The sequence below is a fragment of the Sapajus apella genome, unplaced genomic scaffold, assembly GCF_009761245.1.
Source record: "Sapajus apella isolate SASKATOON/1434 unplaced genomic scaffold, GSC_monkey_1.0 scaffold36, whole genome shotgun sequence".
In the NCBI taxonomy this organism is placed as follows: Eukaryota; Metazoa; Chordata; class Mammalia; order Primates; family Cebidae; genus Sapajus; species Sapajus apella.
In genome coordinates, this window is record NW_022436976.1 from 19,076,051 (window position 1) to 19,103,036 (window position 26,986).

The window sequence follows — 26,986 nt, forward strand, 5'->3', positions numbered from 1 at the left end:
AACCGTTATTAAGGAGTTGGTTAATGCTTCAAGAAAACCTGTTAATCTGACACAGGGGCCCATATGCTGGTCTTGCATCAGTGTGCATTCGACATTAATGATTAATTTATAGAGAAACTGAACTTATTTTCTCTCTTAAAATCAGTCCTTAAAATCCCACATGCCAACCTCTTCCACAATGGTCCCTGGGCCTTGAAGAGTTGAATGGTTTTAATTTCTGGCCCTGTGTCTCAGGGATACAGTTTATTTTGATTGGCATCTTCTATGGGGCCTGAAGATAAGGCTTTAATTATTGTAATTGTTTAAGATTTAGTAGGACTTGACCTTTTAAACCCAGGAGTCAAAACCCTGTAACTTAATGTCGCAAGTATTGTAAGAGCACATGGAGAAAGATACATGGATATAATAACCTTAATTTAAAAAAAAAAATTTAATCTTAGTTTTTATTCCTAAGCAAGCCAAAACTTAATATAACAACTTGATCATATGAAAGTTTTTTTGTTTTTTTTTTTTTAATAAATTCTCTTGTGATTTACACAGATCGGTCATGGTATGCTTGGACTTTCTGGTTTGTCCTGAACATCCCTCCTTCTTAAACAACCAGTTATTTTATTTTAGGACTAAATTTACCATGTAAGATTCTTTGTTTTTATTTTTTGTTTTTTGAGACAGAGTCTTGCTCTCTGTTGCCCAGCCTCCAGTACCCAAGATCAAGTAATTCTCCTGCCTCAGTCTCCTGAGTAGCTGGATTACAGGTGTATACTACCATGCCTGGCTAATTTTTATATTTTTAGGAGAGATAGGGTTGTGCTATGTTGGCCAACTGGTCTCAAACTGGTCTCAGGTGATTTGCCCACCTTGGCCTAACAAAGTGCTGGATTATAGACATGAGCCACTGTGTCCAATCAAAGATTTTTTTCTCATATAAAATGATTCTCTTTAAGCTTTCTTACCACACACAAAAAAAACTTTATGACTTTCTTTACATTTATTTCCTGGTTCCCTTTACCATGTTTTATATATGACCTTCAAATAAACTTTGAATTAGACAAAACTTGCTCACCATTTTTTAAAAGGATACACTCTTTTTTTCTACCAAGAATGTTTTTCTGCAACATAAATTTATTGAAAAATACTCAAATAATGAAATATCAATTATTTAATATAGCCTTAGATTCTAAATTATGGCATGTTCATCTACAAGCATTTATCCCCTTACATTTACCTAATTATTTTATTTTAATTGTTTACCTATATTACCTATGAAAACTATAATAATCATGATTTAAAGTTATGAAACTGACATTGCAAAATTATAACTGAGATGGTGAGAAAGATATGACTTAACTAACTCCATCTTGCTTCTAACCTCCAAGCTGTCCTTGTTTATTCCTAGAGAAATGCCAAAGTAACTTTGGGAGGTACTTAATTTATAGTTTAACTTTGAAACAGACACAGTAACAGTCTTTTCCCAAAACCTCCTTACTGCCTGTGGATTAAATTGCCTAAAGCCACAGGATCTGAAGTTATGGTAATCTTAGCAAATAACTCATAACTCAAGATGTAGCCCTTTTCATTAAACCATTTAATAAATAATGTCTTATTTATTAAAGATTACATGAACAAAGGTCATTCTGTTTGGGGCTGGATTTATGGTTTTGTAACCCATTTGCCAAATGTTGACACCTTATAGTAAGTATTTGGCAGGGATAAGTAGAAAATAAAATTGCAAACATAATGTATTCTGGCAATTCTTAGGACATTTCTTTTTCTTTTTTTTTGAGATGGAGCCTTGCTCTGTCACCCAGGCTGGAGTCCAATGGCGTAATCTCAGCTCACTGCAGCCTCCATTTCCTGGGTTCAAATGATTCTCCTGCCTCAGCCTCCCAAGTGGCTGGGATTACAGGCGCCTGCCACCACGCTGGCTAATTTTTGTATTTTTAGTAGAAACAGAATTTCAACATGTTCCTCAGGCTGGTCTCGAACTCCTGACCTCGTGATCTGGCTGCCTTAGCCTTCTAAAATGCTGGGATTACAGGCATAAGCCACCGCACCTGGCCTCTTAGGACATTTCTAATGTTACTTTACCAATAATTGTAAAGCTAACTTATTTATTTATTAAAGATTTTACTTAAGTTACTTAAACTTGAAAAAGCATTTGAGTATTCTTTTCCTTTTTAGTATCTGATTTAAGCACATTTATTTTTTAAACCAGTTAATTAGAGCTCTTTTTTGTATTTTTAGTAGTGATTGTGTACACAACACATAAATACATAGACAGATTAGGCATGCAGATGGAAGTACATTTTATAGATTTATAAAACCCTTTTTTTTCCCCTATCTTAGACTTTCTGATTTTTGATAACCTGTTTCACAACCCTGGGTAGTTGTCCGCCAAATAGCCTTAAATTTGCATTTTAAAGGAAGCAACTCAGGTGAAAGTCAAATAGCAAAATTTACATTATAAGGTGCAGAGAGAAAAAGGTTGATGTGCTAGAAGAAAATGAAAATGAATTTAATTGCCAATTAAACATAAAATTATAGAAATTATAAAATACTTACACACACACACAGATCATATAACTTTTACCAAACTTTTAGCCATAAGATAAATACACATTCACCAGCTTGCAAAAAACACTTGTTGGTTTGAATCAGTGGTTTTTATTTTAATAGAAAAATAACAGCAGATTTAGAGCAGGCAGAAAAGAAAAAAAGTAGAGAACAAGAGGACTTAGGAGCTCAATAGTTTGCAGGTCAACCTTAGGGCTCTTTTCCTTAATGTAAATGTGCACAAAGACCGTATTATTTCAATTTTATGTAAACTTTGGCAAGTAGATGTGCCATAAAACCTATGGAGTGCTTGAAAGATTCATTCTGCTTGTTTTCTTCTAGGTTATTTGTTTTCCGATTTTTTTTTTTTTTTAAAGGAGGAACAGCTGTGGCTGGGGGTTTTTTTTGTGGTGGATTGATATGTGCTGTTTGTGGACAGGACTCCACTGTGTGTCACCACTTGAGTCATTTCCACCCCCTTAATGTGTCTCAGTTTCTCTCCAGAGGTCTGTGACCTGAGAGGACTCAAAGTGCTGGGTGAACTGCCCTTATATATGTTTCCTAAATAAGCCACTTTTAAAATTAATTTTTGTTGGGGATTTCCCTGCAGGGTCACAACTGCCTGGATACTCCACAAGGCCCCAGGGCACCTAGGCCACCTTTCAGATGGGAAGAGCAAATGCCCTTTTCCTTCAGACTGAGAAAACTTAGTCACTCATTAACATCCAAAAACAACAGTTCAGTTCCTCATGCAAATGCACACAAACAAATCGAATTGAAATTAAATTTGAGAGAAAAAGCAATAGAGAAGACTTTCTAGAATGCATCTCTAAACTAGAATTAGGATCCTTAACAACTTCAAACAGGAACAAACAACAATAACAACAACAACAACAACAACAACAAAAAAACCAATATGATCGCTGAGCACTGTAATTGTAAAAAGAAATTAAGACCAGCTGGTGGTTAATCTTAACTTTACCCAAGACAAACCCCAATTCACTTGCTTACCTAGGGAATGGGTCTCAGGCTGAAGACTGCTCTCTACCATCTTAGAAGCAGGAAAAAAAAAAAAAAACAAACCTCATTTTCCCTGTCGGAAGGCTGGGCACTATGGCTCACACCTGTAATCCCAGCACTTTGGGAGGCTGAGGTGGGTGGATCACGAGGTCAGGAGTTTGAGACCAGCCTGGCCAATATAGTGAAACCCGTCTCTACTAAAAATACAAAAATTAGCTGAGCATGGTGGTGGGTGCCTATAATCCCAGCTACCCAGGAGGCTGAGGCAGGAGAGTCACCTGAACCTGGGAGGCAGAGGTTGCAGTGAGCCGAGATCACACCAGTTCACTCCAGCCTTGGCGACAGAGTGAGACTACATCTCAAAAAAAAAAGGAGCAAGCTCAAACTTCGTAAAGGAGTTACCTGCCTTTCACCATCATGGAAGCAGGAAAAACTTGGCCTTCTTCTTTAAGAAGCAAGTAAAACTCCAAAAAAAGGGGAGTTGTGCAGCAAAATAAACTTTAGATCTCTCCCAAATTTTGGGAGACCAGGAATTCTCAGACCTCAGCAAATTGCTCTCAGACCTCAGCAAATTGCCCTATTGGTTTGAGCCATAAAGTTAGCTTATGCTGTTACCAAGTACTGATAGGAGATTTGTCAAAGGTCAGGGGCATCCGCGCTCAGAATCCCTTTGTGGTTATCAAAATGTGAACCCCCAAAATTTGAGTCAGGTCTCAGTTAATTTAGAACATTTATTTTGCCAAAGTTTAGGATATATGCCTGTGAAACAACCTGAGGAAGTCCTCAAAACATGTGCCCAAGGTGGTTGGGGCACAGCTCGGTTTTATACATTTTAGGGAGACATGAAACATCAATCAGTATATGTAAGAAGTACATTGGTCCCATCCAGATAACTTAAAGCAGGGAGAAGGCTTCTAGGTCACAGGTAGGTGAGAGACAAATAGTTGCATTCTTTTGAGTTTCTTTTCTGTTCTTTTCTTTTTTAGACAGTCTCACTCTGTTGCCCCAAGCTGGAGTGCAGTTGTGTGATCTTGACTCACTGCAGCCTCCACCTCCCAGGTTAAAGCAGTACTCCTGCCTCAGCCTCCCCAGTAGCTGGGATTACAGGTTTGTGCCCCAACGTCCAGCTAATTTTTTTTTTTTTTGGTAGATGTGGTTTCACCATGTTGGCCAAGCTGGTCTCAAACTCCTGACCTCAAGTAATCTGCTCCCCTAGGCCTCCCAAAGTGCTGGGATTACATGTGTGAGCCACTGCACCTGTCCCCATTCTTTTGAGTTTCCGATAAGCATTTTCAAAGGGGGCAATGAGAATATGTATGTCAGCTGGGTGTGGTGGTTCATGCATGTAATTCTAGCGTTTTAGGAGGCTGAGGTGGTCAGATCACCTGAGGTCAAGAGTTCGAGATATCCTGGCCAACATGGCAAAAAGCTGTCTATACTAAAAATACAAAAATTAGCTGGGTTTGTTGAAACACACCTGTAATCCCAGCTACTTGGAAAACTGAGGCAGGAGAATTGCTTGAACCTGAGAGGCAGAGGTTGCAGTGAGCTGAAGTTGAGCCATTGCACTCCAGCCTGGACAACAGAATGAGACTCTGTCTTTAAAAAAAAAAAAAAAAAAAAATACACGTCTATCTCAGTGAGCAGAGGGATGACTTTGAATAGAATGGAAATCAGGTTTGTCCTGAGCAGTTCTCAGCTTGACTTCTCCCTTAGTTTAGTAATTTTGGGGCCCAAGGTATTTCCTTTCACAAGTATGAAGAGTAAAAGAATATTTTATTTTGAGTTGGATATAATGATTTGGAGATTATTCATTCTTTCAATAAATGTATTAAACAGGCACTATATTATGTACTGTGATGTTGTAAAATATTTATTTGGTCTTTGATAATTTCCACCTTGCAACTCCTAAAGTCCTTAGAATCTCTAGTGTTGTCTTTTTGTATGCTAATGAGTTGACCAGGGCTAGTACCTTCTAGGTAGCTTCAGGTTGGGGGTTAGTCATCTGAAAGACAAAAGCATGATTAATATAGGGTTGGGATCTTCAGCCCCACCCACCAAACCTTCAGGGAGGGGAGAGGGGCTGAATGTTTTAAGTTGACCACCAGTAGCCAATGGTTTCATTAATCATGCCCACTTAATAAAACCTCCCTAAAAATCCAAAAGGACTAGGTTCAGAGAGCTGGATAGCTGGACATGTGGAGGTTTCTGAAAGGTGGTGTGCCCAGAGAGAGTGTGTAAGCTACTGGCTCCTTCCTTGCCTTACGTATCTTTTCATCTGTATCCTTTGTAATATCCTTTATAATAAACCAGTAAAGGTAAGTGTTCTCTGAGTTCTGTGACCCACTCTAGCAAATTAACCGAACGCAAGGGGGTTGTGGGAACCCTGATTTTATAGCAGGTCATTCAGAAACAGGCCACAGCCTATTTTTTCAACTGCCATTCGAAGTCAGAGGTAGTCTTACGGAACTGAGCTCTCTGCCTGTGGGATCTGAGGCTACCTTCAGGTAGACAGTGCTGGAATTGATTGGAGGACACCCAGATGGTATCCACTGCAGAACTGATTGCTTGGTTGGTATGTGGGGAGAAAACCTACATATTTGGTCACAGAAATCTTCTATATTGATTGTTGTGGTGTGAGAGCAGAGCAAAAACATTTTGTGTTTTTCCCACACTCAGGTATTGTTGTAAGCATTAGGGATACAACAGGGAACAAAAAAGCCCAAAGTCCCTACCCTCATGAAACTTAGATTCCAAGGGGAAGCAATAGCTGATTCACAAGACAAATAAGTTAAAGATATACTGTTAGATAGGAAGAAGTTCTAAGGAGAAACATAAGGCAAGAAGATATGAAGTACTTGAGAGAGAATTTTGATATTTCAGAAAGGGAAGCCAGGGAAAGCCTAAGGCACAGGGGCTGCCCCTGTTGTAGCATTTGGCCATGGGGTGATTAGGGCAGGTGGGGAGAGGGTAGTTTTTGATTAAAGACCTAAAGAAAAGATGCTGAGCATGTGCATATATGAAAAAGAGCATTTCAGGCAAAAGAAACATAAATTCAAGTCTTTGATAGGAAAAGGGGCCCAGCCTTAATATCAAGGATGCCACTATAACTGGAGCAGAGTAAACAAGGGATAGATCACTAAAGATGAAAATAAGAGGCCTAGCTATAAGACTTTTTAAGTCATAGTAATGACTTAGGCGTTTATTCTGAATGGGATGATAAATTAAGGATTTTGAGTAATGATATTTTATTTTTTATTTATTTTTATTTTATTTTATTTTATTTATCTTATTATTCTCTATTAGAGACCCGGTCTCACTCTGTTGCCCAGGCTGGAGTGCAGTGGCATAATCATAGCTCACTGTAACCTTGAACTCCAGACATAAAGCAATCTTCCTGCTTCAGTCTTCCAAAGTACTGGGATTATAGGCATAAGCCACTGTGCCCAATCTTTACATGTGTATTAAAAGATCATTGCGGTTGTTATGTGGAGGATAAACTCCAGGGGATCAAGGTTAAGTAGGAAGATGAAGTGAAAGGCTACCGCAGTCATCCAAGAGAGGATAGTGTTTGGACAAGGATAGTAGCAAAAAGAGTGGTGACAAATGTCTTAAAAAAAAAAAATATATATATATATATATATATATATATACACATCTATCTGAGTGAGTAGAGGGATGATTTTGAATAGAATGGAAGTCTATTTAATAGAATGGATGGATTCTAGATGTATTTTGAAATTCTTTTTCACCCAAGCCACTGGAAGAGTAAAGTTACCTTGAACAAAAATAGGGAAGAGTGGAAGAGGAGCGAATTTGCTGGATGGGGTGAGGGTGATGTGGTGGTGGTGGTGGAGGTTAATGTCAGGAGCTTAGTTTTGGACATGCTAAGTTTCAGTTAGTGATGTCAAGTAGGCTAGCAGATATTTAGAGAAGAGGTCCATATTAAAAACAGCTTTTCAGCTGGGTGCAGTGGCTCACACCTGTAATCCCAGCACTTTGGGAGGCTGAGGAGGGTGGACTACTAGGTTAAGAGATCGAGACCATCCTGGCCAACATGGTGAAACCCCATCTCTACTAAAATTACAGAAATTAGCTGGACATGGTGGTGCACACCTGCCTTCCCAGCTACTCAGGAGGCTGAGGCAGGAGAATCGCTTGAACCCGGGAGATACAGGTTGCAGTGCACCAGCAACACACCATTGTACTTCAGACTGGGCTACAAGAGTGAAACTCCATCTCAAAAGAAAAAAAAGTCATTCAATTGATAAATGTGGATTCAAGATAAATAGAGAAAAGAGAAATCTAAAATGTTCTGATTATTTGGTAGAAAATGGAAAGGTCAGGTGATTAGAGGTCTCAAGGAGGTTGAAGAATAGTCTGTGGTATGAGAGAAACGAATCTGAAGAGTCAATTTTAAGAAGGGGGAATGGTCAGCTGTCAGATGTTACAAAGATAAGTACTGAAACAGTCCTTTGGAGTCAACAATTTGAAGGACTAGAATGAAAGTAGTCTTTATGTAGTAGAAGAAAGAGTGGAGCTAGATTGTAGTTACAGAGCAAAAAGAGGAGTCATGTAGTAGGCAGTATTATTGACTAATATTTTAAGAAGTTGGACCGTGAAAGGAAGGGAACATATAGTAATAGGTAGAGGAAGACATAAAGGAAGCATTTTTAAGTTGAGAAGATGATTGGGACATCATTTTATGCTCACAGGGAAAAGAGAAAAATATAAGATAGGAGACCTGGAATTATGGATGGAGAAGAGTTCCTGAGACAGCAGTGACAGGTTTCAGAGTTCACATAAAAGATCAGTCTTAGATAAGAATGGCAACTCTTTTACTGAAGAAGTAAAAATGAGATAAATTTGTATTTGAAGGAGTTTTTACATGATTGTTACTTTATTTATTTTTAGAGATGTTGGAGGTTAAGTCCTTAGAGACAGAAGGAGAATAGGATAGGATATTTTTAAATAATATAAATTTGAAATAGTGTACAAATAGAATTCATTTAATCATATATTTTTAAAATGTTTATTAAGTGCCCATGGTGTACTAGGCACTGTGCTAGATGCTAGGGATACAGCAGTGAACAAGACAAAGTTCCTGCCCTAAACATGCTTGCTTTCTGTAGAGAGGTGGACAACAACAAAATGTCAAGTAATAATAAATGCTAAGAAGAAAAATAGAATATGAAAACTGGATTGATCGTTATTTAAAAATATTTTATTCTTGTCTTTTTTTATGATTTAAAAAGTAAATATATTATTTAAAATGTTTTCTTTGTAAGCAAATTTACCTTTTTATAATCTCAGGGAAGATCATCTCCATTTTATAGAAATCCACATTACAGAGTCCTAGAAGGAATAAAATGATAAGTCCTTGTCTTAAGGAATTTACAGAGTAAATCCAAAAGTGAAAAAATATTTGTTTCATGGATATAAATATTTTGATTATAAATTTTCTTATTAAAAAGTAGTATAGGCTAGGCACAATGGCTCACACTTGTAATCCCAGCACTTTGGGAGGCCGAGGCAGGCGGATCACGAGGCCAGGAGTTCGAGACCAGCCTGGCCAGTATGGTGAAACCCTGTCTCTACTAAAAATACGAAAATTAGCTGGGCGCAGTGGGGCGTATCTGTAGTCCCAGCTACTCAAGAGGCTGAGGCAGAAGAAGAATCACTTGAACTGGGAGGCGGAGGTCGCAGTGAGCCGAGATCACGCCATTGCACTTCAGCCTGGGCTACAAAGTGAGAGTCTGTCTTTTAAAAAAAAAAAAAAAAAAAAGGAGTATATAGTTCAGAAAGGAACATGCTATTCTTTCTCAGGCTTTATTAATCATGTTTAAATCTGCCTATGAAACTACAACTACACACTCATTTGTGCTTACTATGTGCTAGGGACTTCCTAACTATCATACAAAAATTAATTTATTTAATCCTCATAATAACCTATGAGTTAGATATTATTATTATCCTCATTTTGCAGACAAAGAAACTAAGACCCAGAGGAGTCAGCATGGACTTAGGATCTAACTACCTGGGTTCAAATCTCCACCATTGTAGAAATGTTTCCCCTTAAAGTCTTTGTGATTTTATATAAAATAATATTAATAGCAACCTCTTGCAGTTGTGAGGAGAAAGTGATATAATATATGCCAACTCTTTGGAACTATGTTTATACATAATGAGATCTCAAGTAGCTGTCATTATTTCTTGTTGTATGTTTAGATTGTTCACATGTTTCTAAATGAAAGCCTACTTTTTTATTGTTGGTTGATATTTCTTTTCAATCTTGAATCCTTTGCATTATATTTTATTTTCCTTATATAGGAACAATGCCACACAACCAAATAAGTCTATTAGCTTTTTTGCTACAATGAAAGGAACTTCAAGGAAAAGTTATGCCGGTGCAAATCAAAGCAGAATGGTGGTGTCCAAAGCCATGCTTATTCCATCTGAATTGAAAACTATAGAAAAAACAAATCCCAATATAAAGACAATACAGGTAATATTCTTAGAATCTGGAGTTTATTTGAAAATAAACTCAGCACTATGAAAAACTCAATTGAAATGTAAAGATAGAAAATATGCTCCTTTCAGATAATCGCTTATTTGTAATATTGAAATACTGTTTTTACCACATATTATTCCACAAAACATAATATTGACAGTTGTCTTCTATAACTAGTTATTGATAAGAATAATATTAGAATGGAATGAGAAACGTCTATTCATGACCTTAAGAACTAGTTGCTTATGGTATTAATTATATACATTAAAACTATTTTATTGTTTTCAGCAATATACTCTTGAAAATATAAAATTATTTGTCATAAAGTCAGTTATTTTGCCTCAGAAGATTTATAAGAATTGACTCTTTTAAAGTTTTAATCAAAGGATAACATATATACAGAAAAGAATATAATATATAACTTTGAATGGGTTCAGCATTTGTTTAGATGGGACATTAAAAGCAGAGTCCATAAAGGATAAAATTCATAAATTAAACTTCATCAAAATTAAAACTTTTTCTCTTTGAAAGACATTGATAACAGAATGCAAAGAAACGTGACACACTGGGGAAAATATTTACAAAGCATATTTTGATAAAGTACTTATAACTAAAATGTATAAACAGTCTTCAAAACAATATTAAGACAACCCAATTAAAAAAATTAGCAAAATGTTTGGGCTACTTTACCACAGTAGATATACAGATAGCATGGAAGCACATGAAAAACTATCAGTATTAATTGAAACCATAAAATACTGCTAAGTACCTATTAGAATGGCTAAAATTAAAAGACTGATCATATCAAGTTATTGACAAGTATGTGGAGAAACTAAAGTTCTCACACAGCTGGTAGACATGGAAAATAGAAAACAATTATTTGTCAACTTATTAAATGTTAACATATACCTACTATATCATCCAGCCCTTCCATGTCTAAGTATTTAGAAAGAGAAAAGCAAGTATATGTTTATATAAACGCTACTACATGGATGTTTGTAGCACCTTTATATATAATGGTGAAAAAATTAAGCCTAATTTTATTAAACAAATACTACATATTTGCACATATATATTTCATTTATCTGTGTGTATATATACATATGTATGAATACACATATATAAATATATATGCATATGTATATATACACACACAAATGAAGCATATTTTATATATATTTATAAAATTTTCTCCAGTGGTGAAAATATTTATTATATATGTGTATTTTCTCCAGTGGTGAAAGACTGAAAGCATTTCTTTTAAGATCCAAGAACAAAAGAAGGATGCCTGCTTTTACCACTTCTCTTCAACATAGTAGTAGCAGTCCTAACCTGGACACTTGGGCAAGAAAAAGAAATAAAAGGCATCCAGCCAGGCACGGTGGCTCATGCCTTTAATCCCAGCACTTTGAGAGGCTGAGGCGGGCAGATCACTTGAGGTCAGGAGTTTAAGACCAGCCTGGCCAACATGGTGAAACCCCATTTCTACTAAAAATACAAAAAAATTAGCCAGGCATGGTGGTGTGTGCCTGTAATCCCAGCTACTTGGGAGCGTGAGGCAGGAGAATCACTTGAATCTGGGAGGTGGAGGTTGCAGTGAGCGGAGATAGTGCCATTGTACTCCAGCCTGGGCAACAACCGAGACTGTCTCAAAATAAATAAATAAATAAAAGGCACCCAAATAGGAAAGGAAGAAGCAAAGTTTAAGTTCTCTCTGATGTGATCTTATATGTAGAAAACTGTAAAAAGCACACACACACACACACGCGCACACACACACAAACACAACTAAAAAATGAATTCTGCAAAGTTGCAGGATAGAAAAGACACACAAATTAGTTGCATTTCTAACAATGAATCTCCAAAAAGGAAATTAAGAAAAAGATTGCATTTATAATAGCATGATAATAAATACCGTACTTAGGAATAAACTTAATTAAGGAGGCCAAATATTTGTATACTGAAAACTACAAAACACAAAAGAAAGGAAAGAATACACCAATAAATGGAAAGACATTTCTTGTTCATTGACTGGAAGGCATAATAGTGTTAGTATGTCAATGCTACCTAAAGTGACTTACAGATTCGGCACATTCCTTACCAACATCCCAGTGATATTTTTTCAGAAATAGAAAAACCCACCCTAAAATGTATCTGAAATATCAAGAGATCCAAATAGCCCAAACAGTCTTGAATAAAAAGAACAAAAAGTGGCTCATGTCTATAATCCCAGCACTTTGGGAGGCCGAGGTGGACGGATCACCTGAGGTAAGGAGTTCGGGACCAGCCTGACCAACTTGGAGAAACCCTGTCTCTATAAAAAATAAAAATAAAAAAAGAACAAAGTTGGAAGTCTCATACTTTCTGATTTCAAATCTTACTACAAATCTATAGTAATCAAAACAGTGTGGTACTGGAATAAAGACAAACAAATGGAATGGAATAGCCCACAAATAAAATTTTACATATATGGTCAAATGGTTTTGACAAAGAAGCCAAGACTGTGTAATGGAGAAAAGACAGTCTCGTCAACAAATCTTGTTAGGGCAACTGGATATCCACATGAAAAAGAATGAAGTTGGATTCTTGCCTTATACCATCTACAAAAATAGAATGGATTAAAGACCCAAAATAAGAGCTAACTCTTTAAACCTCCTAAAGGAAAACAGGGAAAAGAAATTATTTGACAATAATTTCTTTCATATTACACCAAAAGCATATGCAGCTAAAGAAAATATATGTAGACCAATATATATATTGGTCTACATTAAAATTAGAAACTTCTATCAAAAGACACAGAGTGAAGAGACAACCCACAGGATGGTAGAAAATATTTGCAAATTATATATTTGATAAAGTGTTAATAACCAGAATATATAAATAACTACAAAATAACAAAAAACAGCCCAATTAAAATAATGGGCAAATAACTTGATTAGGTATTTCTCCAAAGAAAATGTACAAATAACAAGCACAGGAAAAGATACTCAGCTTCACTAAACATTAGGGAAATGCAAATCAAAAACACCACTCCATTGTGATGGCTACTATTTAAAAAAAAAAAAAACAAAAGAAGTTGGTAGGACATGGAGAAATTGAAACCCTTGTGTACTCTTGGTGGATTGTGAAATGGTGTGGCCACTGTGAAAAATGGTATGTAGGGCCAGGTGTGGTGACTCACACCTGTAATCTCAGCACTTTGAGAAGCTGAGGCAGGAAGATTGCTTGATGCCAGGCTCAGCACTTTGGGAGGCTGAGGCAGGAGGATTGCTTGAGGTCAGGAGTTTGAGACCAGCGTGAACAACATAGCAAGACCCCATCTCTATAAGAAAATGAAAAATCCACATGTGTTGGCAAAAGCCTGTAGTCATGGATGCTCAGGAGGCTCATTTGAGCCCAGAATTTCAAGGCTACAGTGAGCTATGATCGTGCCACTGCACTTTAGCCTTAATGACAGAGGTACATCCTATCTCAAAAAAACAAAGAAAAGATAAACAGTATTGTGGTTTTTCCAAACCTTAAAAGTAGAATTACTTTATGATTCAAGTAGGAGTATATATTCAAAAGACTTGAAAGCAGAGTTTCAAGCAAATATTTGTACAACCATCTTTATGTCAGCATTATGCACAATAGCTAAAAGGTGAAAGCAACTAAAGTGCCCATCAATAAATGACTGGATAAACAAAATGTGGTACATATAATGAAATATTCAAACTTGTAAGGAAAATTCATTAATGAAATTAAAATCCTACATTAGAAAAATATTCACTAATATAAATAATGTGCTATTGTAATGATGACATGTAAATAATAAAGAAGAAATTAAAAGGCAAATCAGAAAATATTCTGCGATGATAGATAATCAAGACACAACATGCCAAAGCTTATGGGATGCAGCTAAAGCACTGCTTAGAGGGAAATCTATAGATATACGTTCCTATTAGGAAGAAGAAAGATCTCAAATAACTTACCCTTCCAACTGAAGAAACTGGAAGGAAAAAGAGTGAATAACATAACATGAAATAAGCAGAAGGAAGGAAATAAAAAATATAGGAGTGGAAATTAATGAAATATTGAATAGAAAAACAATAGAGAAAATCAGTGAAATGGAAAGCTGGTTCTTTAAAAACATCAACAAAACTAAATAAACATTTAGTTTGACCAAGAAGGAGAAAAGATGATTCAAATTACTAGACTCAAAAATGAAAGAAGGTACATTACAACTGATTTTAACAAATAAAAAGGATTATAAAGCACTGCTATGAACAATTGCATACTGATGTGGTTTGGATGTTTGTCCCTTTCAAATCTCATGTGGAAATGTAATCCTCAGTGTTGGATGTAGGGCCTGGTGGAAGGTGCTTGGGTCATGGGGGTGGATCCCTGATGAATGGCTTACAACCACCCCATTGGAGATGAATTAGTTCTTGCTCAGTTAGTTCACCTGAGATCTGGCTGTTTAAAAGAGTCTGAGACGTCTCCCTTCTCTCTCTTGGTCCTGCTCTTGCCATTTGACATGCTTATTCCCCGTTCACTTTCTGCCAAAATTGGAAGCTTCATGAGGCCTTCACCAAGAGGAGATGCTGGTGCCATGCTTGGACAGCCTGCAAAACTCTGAGCCATTTAAGCCTATTTTCTTTGTAAATTAGTCAGCCTCAGGTATTTCTTTATAACAACACAAGAATGGGCCAATACGCATGCCAACAAATTAGATAGCTTAATTAAAAATGAACACATTCCTAGAAAGACAAACTACACAAAGAACTGGGTCTAGAGGAACTAGGCAATCTGAATACACCTATAAGAAGTGAGGAGATTAAGTTGGTAATTTTAAAAACAAAAACAAAACACCCACAAAGAGAAGTCCAGGCTCAGGTGGATTCACTGTTGAATTCTACCAAATTCTTCACAAACTTGTCCACGAAACAGAAGAGGAGGAAACCCTCTCCTATGACACCAGTATTTTCAGTGATACCACAACCAGACAGACTTCACAAGAAATTATAGACCAATATCTCTCATTAAAGTGGGTGTACAATCTCCATCAAAATAACTAGTAAAACAAATTTAGCAAAATAGTTACACATCACGACAGTGTTAGTTTGCTAGGGCTGTAAAATAACCACCAATCAGTTAAACAACAGAAATGAATTAATTTGCTCACTGTTGAAAGGCAAGAATTCCAAGATAGGTTTGATATCTTCTGAGGTTTCTCTTCTTAACTTGCAGATGGCTGTTTTCTTGCTGTGTTCTTACATGGTCTTTGTGCGCATGCATCTATAATGTCTCTGTGTGTCCTAATCACTTCTTAGAAGGGCAGCAATCGTAGTAGATTAGGGTTCAGCCTAACAGCCTCATTTTAACCAAGTAATATCTTAAAAGACCCATTTCAAAATATAGTCACATTCTGGAGTACTGATGGTTAGGTCTTCAATATTTGAAATTTGGAGGGGGACATCATTCAGTCCATTACAATGACCAAGTAGGATTTATCTCAGGGATGCAAAGTGGTTTAATTTGAAAAGCAATTAATTTAATACCTCATATGAATGTAATGAAACACAAAAATCACATAATCATCTCAGTAGACACAGAAAAAGCATTTGGAAAAAATCCAGCATCTTTTCATGGCGTAAATACACAACAAACTAGGAATAGAAGGAATTTTTCTCAACCTAATACAGGATTCACAAAAACCCCACAGCTAATATTGTACAATGACACTTAATCTCCTTATGATCAGGAACAAGTCCTTGCATTGCTATTCAACATGATTGTGGAGGATCTAGGCATGGAAATTACACAAGAAAAAGAAAAGACATCCAGGTTGGAAAGGAAGAGCTAAAAACATCTCTATTTGCAGATTACATCATGTTATGTATACAGACTCCTAAGGAATTCACTAAAAAACTATTAGGACTTGCAAATGAGTTTTGTAAGGTTGCCGGATACATAATCGATATACAAATAAGTTGTATTTCTGGGCACATGCATAGAACCATTTGAAAATTAAGAATGATTTTTTTCACAATAGCATTAAAAACAGTAAAATAGGAATAAATGTAATAAAAGAAATGCAAAATGTATGATCTGAAAACTATAAAACATTATTGAAAGAAATTAAGATCTAATTAAATGGGAAAGTATCCCATGGTCATGATCAAAAGACCTACTGTTAAGATCATTATACTCCCTAAACTGACCTATAAAGTTAACACAATTGTTACCAGAATTTCAGCTGACTTCTTTCTACAAACTGACAACTGATTCTAAAATTCCTATGGGGCTGGGCACAGTGGCTCACACCTGTAATCCCAGCACTTTGGGAGGCTCAGGTGGGTGGATCGCCTGAGGCTAGGAGTTCGAGACCAGCCTGAATAACATTGTGAAACCCTGTCTCTACTAAAAATACAAAATTAGCTGGGTATGGTGACGCATGCCTGTAATCCCAGCTACTTGAAAGTTGGAGGCAGGAGAATCACTTGAACTTGGGTGGTGGAGTTTGCAGTGAGCCAAGATCATACCATTGCACTCCAGCTTGGGCAACAAGAGCGAAACTTCGTCTCAAAAAAATAAAATAAAATTCCTATGGAATCACAGGGGACCTAGAAGAGCCAAAATCATCCTGAAAAAGAATAACAAAGTATGATGATTCTGATTTCCCTGTTTCGAAATTTACAAAGCAGTAGTAATCAAACTAATGTGCTATTGGCACAAAGGTAGACATGTAGATCAATGGGATACAATTGAGAGTTCGGAAATAAACCCGTTCACCTAAAAACTGATTTTTTATGAGTGCTGAGATTATTCAATGGGGAAAGGATATTCTGTTCAACGAATTGTGGCAGGATAACTGGATTGCCTCCTGCAAAAGAATGAAGTTAGACCCTTACCCCAGATTTAAGAGCTAAAACTGTCACGCTCTTAGAAGAAAACGTAGAGGTAAATTTTTATGACCTTGGATTTGGCAAAGATTGTTATATGTGACGCTAAATGCATATGTAACAAAAGAAAAAGTAGACAATTTGACCTTAAAAAATTTTAAATGCTTGCATCAAAAATATTCAAAGTGAAAGGAAAACGCACAGAATAGAAGAAAATATTTGTGAAACATATATCTGGTAAGAGCTTCTACCATTTATAAAGAACTCCTAAAATTCATTAATAAAGACAAATAATTAAATATTGGTCATTTCTCAAGAAACGATCTGAATGCTCATTTCTCAAGAAAAGATATACAAATAATTAAAAAGCATATGAAACTATGGTGGACATTATTAGTCATCAGAGAAATCTAAATCAAGCCCACAATGAAGTATTCACTTTTTACCCACTAGGATAGCTAGAATCAGAGTCCCATAACAAGTGTTAGAAATGAAGAAAGCAGGGCCGGGCGCGGTGGCTCAAGCCTGTAATCCCAGCACTTTGGGAGGCCGAGATGGGTGGATCACGAGGTCAAGAGATCAAGACCATCCTGGTCAACACGGTGAAACCCCGTCTCTACTAAAAATACAAAAAATTAGCTGGGCATGGTGGCGCGTGCCTATAATCCCAGCTACTCAGGAGGCTGAGGCAGGAGAATTGCCTGAACCCAGGAGGCGGAGGTTGCGGTGAGCCGAGATCGTGCCATTGCACTCCAGCCTGGGCAACAAGAGCAAAACTCCGTCTCAAAAAAAAAAAAAAAAAAAAAAAAGAAATGAAGAAAGCAGAACCTTCATACACTGCTGGTGGGAATATAAATTGGCCACTTTGTAAAATAGTTTGGAAGTTTCTCACGAGGTTAAGCAGTGTTATCATATGAACAAGCAATTTTACTCCTAGATATATATACCCAAGAGAAATAAAATGTATTTCCACACAAAAAGGTATACACAAATGTTTCTAGTAGCATTATTAATAATAGACAAAAGGTCTATTATGGATAGAACTTTTAATAGATAAAAGGCCCTTTTTCCATTGGTGGACAACCTAAATGCCCATCAATGGAAAAATGGCTAAAGAAAAGGTTGTATGGCCATACAATAGAGTATTATTCAACCATAAAAAGGAATGAAGCACTGACGCATGAATCTTGAAAATATGCTAAGTGAAACAAGCCAGTCACAAAATACTGCACGGTATATGATTCCATTCATTATCAAACTCCCAAATAGAGAAGTCTATAGAGACATGAAGATGTTAGTGGTGGTCTAGGGCTGGGACTGGAGATGTTAGGGGGCTATCTTAATATGTTTTCTGTTGTTATTATATGACTGAATGCTTCAGAGTGGGTAATTTATAAAGCAAATAAATGAATTTCTGACATTTCTTCAGGCTGGGAAGTTCAGGGTCAAGTGGATGCATCTGGTGAGGGTCTCCTTACTAGTGGGGGACTATCTGCAGAGTCCTGGGGTGGAACAGAATATTACCTGGTGAGGGCTACTCACAAGAGATAGAGAAACTGGCTTTTATAACAGGCCCCTCTAATTATAACTAATCCACTCCCTTGATAACCTACTGACCCATTAATCCACGAATAGATTAATCCATTTATGAGGGCAGAGCCCTCTTGCCCCAGTCACCTCCCAAAAGTCCCACCTCTCAATACTATTGCATTAGGGACAAAGTTTCCAACACAACTTTTAGAAACACATTTAAACCATAATTTTCTGCCCTTGGCCCCCAAATTCACATCCTTCTCACATGTAAAACACATTAATTCCATCCCAATAGCCCCAAAGCCTTAACTCATCAACTCAGAAATCCAGAGTCTTACCTGTGAGCCTGTGAAATCAAAACAAGCTATTTACTTCCAACATACAATGATTGGACAGACATGGGGTATACATTCCCATTCTAAAAGGGAGAATAGGCCAGAAGAAGTAACAGGTCCCAGAAAAGTCTGAACTCAGCAGAGCAAATATTAAACCTTAAAGCTGGAGAATAATAACTTCTGACTCCATGTACTGCCTTCTGGACACACTGGTGCAGGGATTGGGCCCCCAAGGCCTTGGGCATCCCTGACTTTATGGCTTTGCTAGGGTCAGTCTATACTACAGCCCTCCCAGGCTGGCTTTGCAGGCTGATAGCTCTGCAGTTTTGGGGTCCTGTGGCAATCCTGCTCCCATGTCTCCATTAGGCATTACCTTTTAGGGGCCCTCTGCAGGGTTTTGCCCCTATGATAAGTCTGCATAGAATCCCAGGCCATCTGATACATCCATTGGAATTAAGATGGAAGCCACCATGCTTCCACAGCTTTTGCTTTCTGTGAGCCTGCAGAATTAATGCCATAAGGATGCTGCCAAAGCTTATGCCTCACGTCTTCTGGAGTACTGGGTACAGTCCCAACATCAGTCACTTGCGCCACAGCTGGAGTTGCTGACTCCTTGCTAGAATTAGAGGACCCAAGGTAGTTCTGGGCAGTGAGCTCTTGAAGGGCACCCAGGGCCTGTCCACTGAAATCATTCTGCCCTCTTAGATCTCTGGGCCTGTGTTGGAATTAGCTACCTAGAAGATCTCTGAAATGCCTTTGGAGTCTTCTTCCACTGTCTTAATGATCCCTTCTATCTGTACTAAATTCTTTAGCATATAGTCTCAGGGCCACACCCTTCGTTCATTCTTTACATGGCAAGGCTGAGACTTTTCCAAATCTTTCAGCTTTGTTTCTCTTTTCATTATAAATTGTTTTTTAATCTCATCCCTTTGTTCCCAAATCTCACTATAAGCAAGCAAAAGCAACCTATGCAGCATTTTGAACACTTTGCTTAGATATTAATATTTCTTTTGCTAGGTATCCTAGTTTGTCACTCTTAAATTTTGTCTTCCATAAATTCTACCAAGTTCTTTACTACTTTATAACAAATATAGCTTTTATTCCAGTTCTAATGAGAATTTCTCATTTCTGCCTAAGAGACTTCATCAGAATAGTCTTTACTATTCCTATTTCTACCACTATTCTGTTTGCAACCACTTAAGCAATTAAAAAGATTCAGACTTTCTCTAGTCTGCTCTTCAGAGCCCTTACCAGAATCACCCTTAGTGCTGTTTATGGCAATGCAGCCTTTTTCTGGACTGTTTCTCCAAAGTCTTCCAACTTCTGTCCATTACTTAGTTCCCAAGCCACGCCCATATTTTCAGGTATTTGTTTAGTCCCACTTCTTGGTACCAATTTTCTTAGTTTGTTTTCTGTTTCTGTAAATAAATACTTAAGACTGAATAATTTATAAAGAAAAGAATATTATTTCTTATAGTTCTGGAGGGTAGGATGTCCAGGGTCAAAGGACCACGTCTGGTTGGGGCCTTCTTGCTAGTGGTAACTCTGCAGAGAGCTGAGGTGGTGAATGCTATCACATGGTGAGGAGCGTTTATGAGATAGGGAAACTGGCCTTTATAAGAGACTTCTCTTGTGATAACTAACCCACCCTCTTGATAACCCATTTATCCCTTAATCCATGAATGGATTAATCCATTTGTGAAGACAAGCCTTCATTACACAAACACCTCCCAAAGTCGAAGCTCTCAATACTGCTGCATTGGGACCACATTTCCAACACATGAACTTTTGGTACACACATTTAAACCATAGCAGGGATCATAATGGAAACAGAGTCTCTTCTTGAAGTGTAAAAAGGTTCCAAAATTAATTGTGGTACACATACATGTGAACATATTAAAAACTATTGAATTGTGCATGTTAAAAGCTATTTTAAAAAGCAAATTAACGCATATTAACGTTACTCCAATTTTGAAGTTTGAAAATTTAGGTAAAATGCAAAAAACTTTTAGAAAATTACTCTTTACCGAAGCAGAAAAACATTGAAAACTGGAAGCTATTAAAGGAATTTATATGAGTGATTTGAAAACTTTCTTTCAAATATAATTACAGACTCAGATGACTTCAATTGTGGTATGTGTCAAACATACATAGATGAAAACAGAACACAAAAAGTGGGTATACTACAAAACTCATGAGGCTAGCATTACCTTGATATTAAAACCTGAATACAGTATGAGAAAGAAATATTATACGCCAATTTCACTTGCAAACATAGAGAAATCCTCAACAAAATATTACCCAATAAAGTTTAGCAACAACAACAACAAAAAATGCCTGATACATCATAAGGAACTTTGGTCTGTGCCAAGAAATCAAGATTGGTTTAACATTTAAAAACCCTTAGTGTATGTTGGTGGGTGTGTAAATTAGTTCAACCATTGTGGAAGACAGTGTGGCGACTTCCCAAGGATCTAGAACTAGAAATCCCATTTGACCCAGCAATGCCATTACTGAACATATACCCAAATAATTATAAATCATTCTGTTTTAAAGACACATGCACATGTAAGTTTATTGCAGCACTGTTCACAATAGTAAAGACTTGGAACCAACCTAAATGCCCACCAGTGATAGATTGGATAAAGAAAATGTGTCACATATACATCCTGGAACACTATGCAGCCATAAAAAAGGATGAGTTCATGTCCTTTGGAGGGACATGGATGAAGCTGGAAACCATCATTCTCAGCAAATGAACTCAAGAACAGAAAACCAAACACTGCATGTTCTCACTTGTAAGTAGGAGTTCAACAGTGAGAATACGTGGGCACAGGGTGGGGAACATCACACACCAGGGACTGTTGGAGGGTGGGGGGGCTAAAGGAGGGATAGCATTAGGAGAAATACCTAATGTAGATGATGGGGTGATGGATACAGCCAACCACCATGGCATGTGTATACTTATGTAACAAACCTGCATGTTCTGCACATGCACCTCAGAACTTAAAGTACAATTAAAAAAAAAAAAAAAAACCTTAGTGTAACTTACCACATTAACAGCTTAATGTGGCAAAAAAACATATGATCATTTCAATATAGACAAAGTATCTGATAAGATTTAATATTCATGATTTTAAAAATTCTTATGAAACAGAATCACAAGGAACTTATAAAATCTTATTTAGGCTACCTGTAAAATCCTATAGTATGATCATATCAAATGGTGAAGCATTTCAGAAAAGAGCCTGCTTCTATCCAACATTCTTGGAAATCAGTTCAAATTGGTAAGAAGAAGAAATGGAATGTATAAGAATTGGAAAGGAAGAAAGAAAACATTGAATATTTGTGGATGGAATATATACCAGCAACAAATGGTTCAAAAATTTGATTTTTTTATTTGAAAAACAACATTTTTTTAGAGATGACTTGCTCTGATCATGCAGACTAAAAGTGCAGTGGCACAATCATAGCTCACTATAGCCTCAAACTCCTGGGCTTAAGCAATCCTCTTCTTGCCTTAGCCTACTATGTGGCTAAGGCTACAGGTGTGTGCCACCATGCCCAGCAAATTTTCTCAAATTTTTGGTAAAGATGAGATTCTGCTGTGTTGTCCAGGCTGGTCTTGAACTCCTAGCCTCAAGCAATTCTTCTGCCTTGACCTCCCAGAGCACTGGGATTATAGGCCTTGAGCTACTGTGCCCATCCAAAAATTAGACATTTTTAAATGATAGTTTATAATAGCACTAAGATTTATCAAGCATTTATGGAAAAATATAACAAAAGATGCGTATACTGGTATTTTTAAAACTATGAAAGTTTATTGGAAGACATTAAAGAGGACCAGAACAAAAGGAGAGATAGACCATGTTTCTGCCTAGAAAGAGTCGATATTTTAAGATCAATTATCCTAAATTTCGATTTATAGATTCTTTGCAATTTTAATCAAAATCTCAAGTTTTTAAGTTATTTTTTTCAGAAACTTTTCAAGATAATTCTAAAATTCATGTGGAAATGCTAAAGGCTAAAAATAGCAAAGACACTTGCACAAAAACTCAGTGAAAGCACTTGCTTTCCTAGATACAAGGCTTAATAAAACACGTAATATTAGCACAGGGATAGAGAGCCTTCCTGAGCACATATAAGTGCTTATTTTATAATAAATGTGAACTGCAGAGTAATGGGGAAAGGACAGGATTTTCAAAAACTCTTGTTGAGACAATTGGATTTTCTTTTTTTTTTCCCTGAGACTGAGTTTCTCACTGGAGTGCGATGGTATGATCTCGGCTGACTACAACCTCCACCTCCTGGGTTCAGGCAATTCTTCTGCCTCAGCCTCCCAAGTAGCTGGGATTACAGGCATGCACCACCATGCCCAGCTAATTTTGTATTTTTAGTAGAGATGGAATTTCTCCATGTTGACCAGGCTAGTCTCAAGCTCCCGACCTCAGGTGATCTGCCCACCTTGGCCTCGCAAAATGCTGGGATTACAGGCATGAGCCACTGCACCTGGCCAGGTTTCCTTATGAAATAAAAATATATTGGCTTTGTTTCTTGTCCTGTATATAAAAATTAATTCTGGGTATATTATGGACTTAAATATGAAAAGCAACATATAGGACTTCAGGACTGGGAATGGTTTTTTAAAGGAGACATCTAAAGCACCACCCATAACGGAAAATATATTTGATTACATTAAAAATAGCTCATATTCATCAAATATGCTGTAAAGAAAATGAACCCACAGAGTGAAAGAAGACACTTGTAGCTCATTCACCTGAAAGGACTTATATTCAGAATATTTAATGAACCATGTTACCAATAAGAAGAAAGTCTCAATAAAAAATGTGCAAAGGGCTTGAATAGGAAATTCTTTCCCTCCAAATGGAAATCAAAATGGGAATAAATATATAAAAAGGAGTTCAACTGTATTAATATCACTATTTTCTGCCTCCACATTTTGTCCCACTGGAAGGTTTTTTGAGGCAGTTATATGCATGGAGCTGTCACCTCTTATAACAACATCATCTTTTAGAATACCCACTGAAGGACCTGCCTGAGACTGTTTTACAGTTAACGATTTTTTTAAGAAATAAAAAGAGTACACTCTAAAATCAAAAAGTCTAGTAAGCACATAAACCAGAAGCATAATTTATTGTTATTAAATATTATGTACTGTGCATAATTGTATGTGCTATACTTTATATGCCTGGCAGTGCAGTAGCTTTGTTTATATGAGCATCACCACAAATCTGTGAGTAATGTGCTAAGACATTATAATGACTGTGATGTCACTAGGTGATGGGAATTTTTCAGTTCTATTATAATGTTATGGTACCACTGTCATATATGTGGTCCATTGTTGACTGAATCATTTTGTGGTGTAGGACTATAAACCAAAAGTATATAATAACTTAGGAAATGCTTATTAATGAACTGTTAAGTGAAAAATAGTGAGTTCCCTTTAAAACATATACATACAATTTACATGTACCACAATAACCATCTGGATGAATTATCTTTCCACCTTTCTGATTTTCCTGGTTAATATATATTGATTATATATAGATAAAGCACAAATAATATTTTAAGAAAGTTTTTGCATAGTTAAGAAACTTTCTAAGCATGACATTTTAAAGCATCCAATTTTTCATGTTTGTCCTATTATGGGAACATTATACTTATCTTTTTTCTACCATATTTATTTCTGTTTTTTAGCAGCTGTTATTTAGGAGCCCTGTCTTTTTTAGTTATTTCATTTTAAATAACCATTTTTTTTAGGTGTTTGACATAAATGGAATTGATGTTACTCCTCGACCTCTTTACCATCCAGATCCACTTACTGGTACAGCAAAGCCAAATAAACTCTTGACATCACAAGAAGGATCACTTGGATCAGAATTTGTGTCTTCCTATAGCCTTTATCAGAATACAATAAATCCTAGTATGTTAGGGCAGTTTACAAGGTAGAGTATACTATCATACATTTCCTTTCTTCTATCATGTATATTGCCTTTCCATTTAAATCGCACATGTCTTAGATATCAGTTGTTTCCAGTCTCCCAGTTTCTCTATTTATTTATTTATTTAGTTAGTTTTTTTGAGACAGTTTCGCTCTTGTTGCCCAGCCTGCAGTGCATTGGCACCATCTTGGCTCACTGCGACCTCCACCTCCTGGGTTCAAGCGATTCTCCTGCTTCAGCCTCCCGAGTAGCGGAGATTACAGGCACCTGCCACCATGCCCGGCTATTTTTTTGTATTTTTAATAGAGACGGGTGTCACCATGTTAGCCAGACTGGTCTAGAACTCCTGACCTCAGGTGATGCACCCGCCTCAGTCTCCCAAAGTGCTGGGATTGCAGGCATGAACCACCCAGTTTTAATTATCATCTTAGTGTGCCATCTGTATGTTCCTCACATGTTTTAAATTAAATGCAGAGCTCTACGTCTTAAGAGTTCCCATACACTCACAACAAAACATTTGTGAAAAGTATATATATTTACTCAAGACTTCCTGAGCAACCAAAAGATGGGCCTAAAATCACATACAATTAATTTCAAATTCTCATTAGACATTTTTCATCAGCTTCTTTTGAGCTGCATTTTACAGGAAGAGGTGACTTTCCTTTTTTCCCCTCTTGTCCCATGCAAATCTCTGTTTTCCTAGGTTTTGGTTTCTCTCCTATTTTAGAATACACAGCAATTATATGCTGCTCTCGAGCTTGCCTTCAAATTTGCATACAAAAGTATAGGAGTGACTGGTAAAGAGAGATTTCAATAAACTTTACATCCTCTTTTGATGGGCAGTTGAGACTAAATAGGAACAAAAAAGAAAATATGAAATACCATGGGGTAGTGTTAAGTTCATATGTTTAAGGAAATTATTTTTGAATTATTTTATTGATTTCCTGATGAGTACACATATTTTAGTTAAATCTTGAGAAGGCCTTTATAAAATGAAATAAATAACATTTTTAAGATGACATTTGTACAGTGAACAGAAACCAAGTGAAAAATGAAAGGAAGAGTATTCCAGGCTGAGACTCTGAAGTTAGACAGCTCTGTAACATTGAGGAACTTAAAAAAAAAAAAAAAAAAAAGTAAAGGACGACTAATAATGAAGATGAATACGCTTGATAGATAAACTATACTTTGGATTTTTGTACTAAATGTATTGGTAATTCATTGAAGTATTTTAAGCATGGTTGACATGTCTTTCCTCTAAAATACATTTTGCCCAGGCATGGTGGCTCATGCCTGTAATCCCAGCATTTTGGGAGGCCGAGGTTGGCTGTAGGTCAGGAGTTCAAGACCAGTTTAGCCAACATGATGAAACCCTGTCTCTACTAAAAATACACAAAAAGATTAGCCAGGTGTGGTGGTGCAAGCCTGTAATCCCAGCTACTCAGGGGGCTGAGGCAAGAGAATCACTTGAACCTGGGAGGCAGAGGTTGTAGTGAGTAGATACCATTCCGCTACACTCCAGCCTGGGCGACAGAGTGAGACATCATCTCAAAAAGTAAATAAAGATATAAATAAGTAAATTTTAAATAATTTTTTGTTTAAAAAATATTAAAAACCAACTCATTGTTTAAAAATTAATGTTTTATCTATTTTGCTTATATGATCATAGTATATTTGTTTAATTTATATACTTAATTTCCCATAAGGACATCTAAATAAATGACTAATGTTGTTATTCATTATTAAAGGTCAGTTTTAGGAAGCAGTACAGTTTCTAAGTCAAGTGTATCAACAAGTGAATCAATAGCAGAAGACTTAGAAGAATCATCCTATAAACGAGAAAGATTGACTAGTTTCACAGGTAATGAAAATATACTTGTTTATTTCAGTAACAGTGTTTGCTTATTATTTTTTGGATACTTGAGATAAAAGAAATATGGTAATGATTTCCAAATGCTGGCTTGTGAAGTGCCTTCAAGAAAATTACCAGGGGAATATCTATTTTTTTTTAAGTTCTTTGGGTGACTTTTTAGAATCAGCCTGGGGAAGAACCACTGATGAGAGCTCAGCAGCCGTTGCTGCTGCTGCTGTCGTCGTCGTCGTCGTCGTCTTCTTTTCTCCTCCTTCTCCTTCTCCTTCTTTCTCCTTCTCCTTCTCCTTCTCCTTCTCCTTCTCCTTCTCCTTCTC

At 36.7% G+C, this 26,986-nt stretch overlaps 1 protein-coding gene and 1 long non-coding RNA gene across 2 annotated transcripts in view; one reads left to right on the forward strand and one right to left on the reverse strand.

The window, feature by feature from the left end:
- Positions 1-26,986, forward strand: part of WDR78 (WD repeat domain 78) — a 95,643-nt gene that overhangs the window by 7,208 nt on the left and 61,449 nt on the right. Inside the window, 3 exon segments of the mRNA XM_032296655.1 lie at positions 9,904-10,078; positions 24,618-24,802; positions 26,548-26,660. Coding sequence (XP_032152546.1) covers positions 9,904-10,078; positions 24,618-24,802; positions 26,548-26,660 — 473 coding nt within the window.
- Positions 14,490-26,986, reverse strand: part of LOC116563882 — a 14,534-nt gene continuing 2,037 nt past the window's right edge. Inside the window, exon 3 of the long non-coding RNA XR_004274616.1 lies at positions 14,490-14,569. This is a non-coding gene — a long non-coding RNA (uncharacterized LOC116563882). The remainder of the gene's footprint in view (positions 14,570-26,986) is intronic.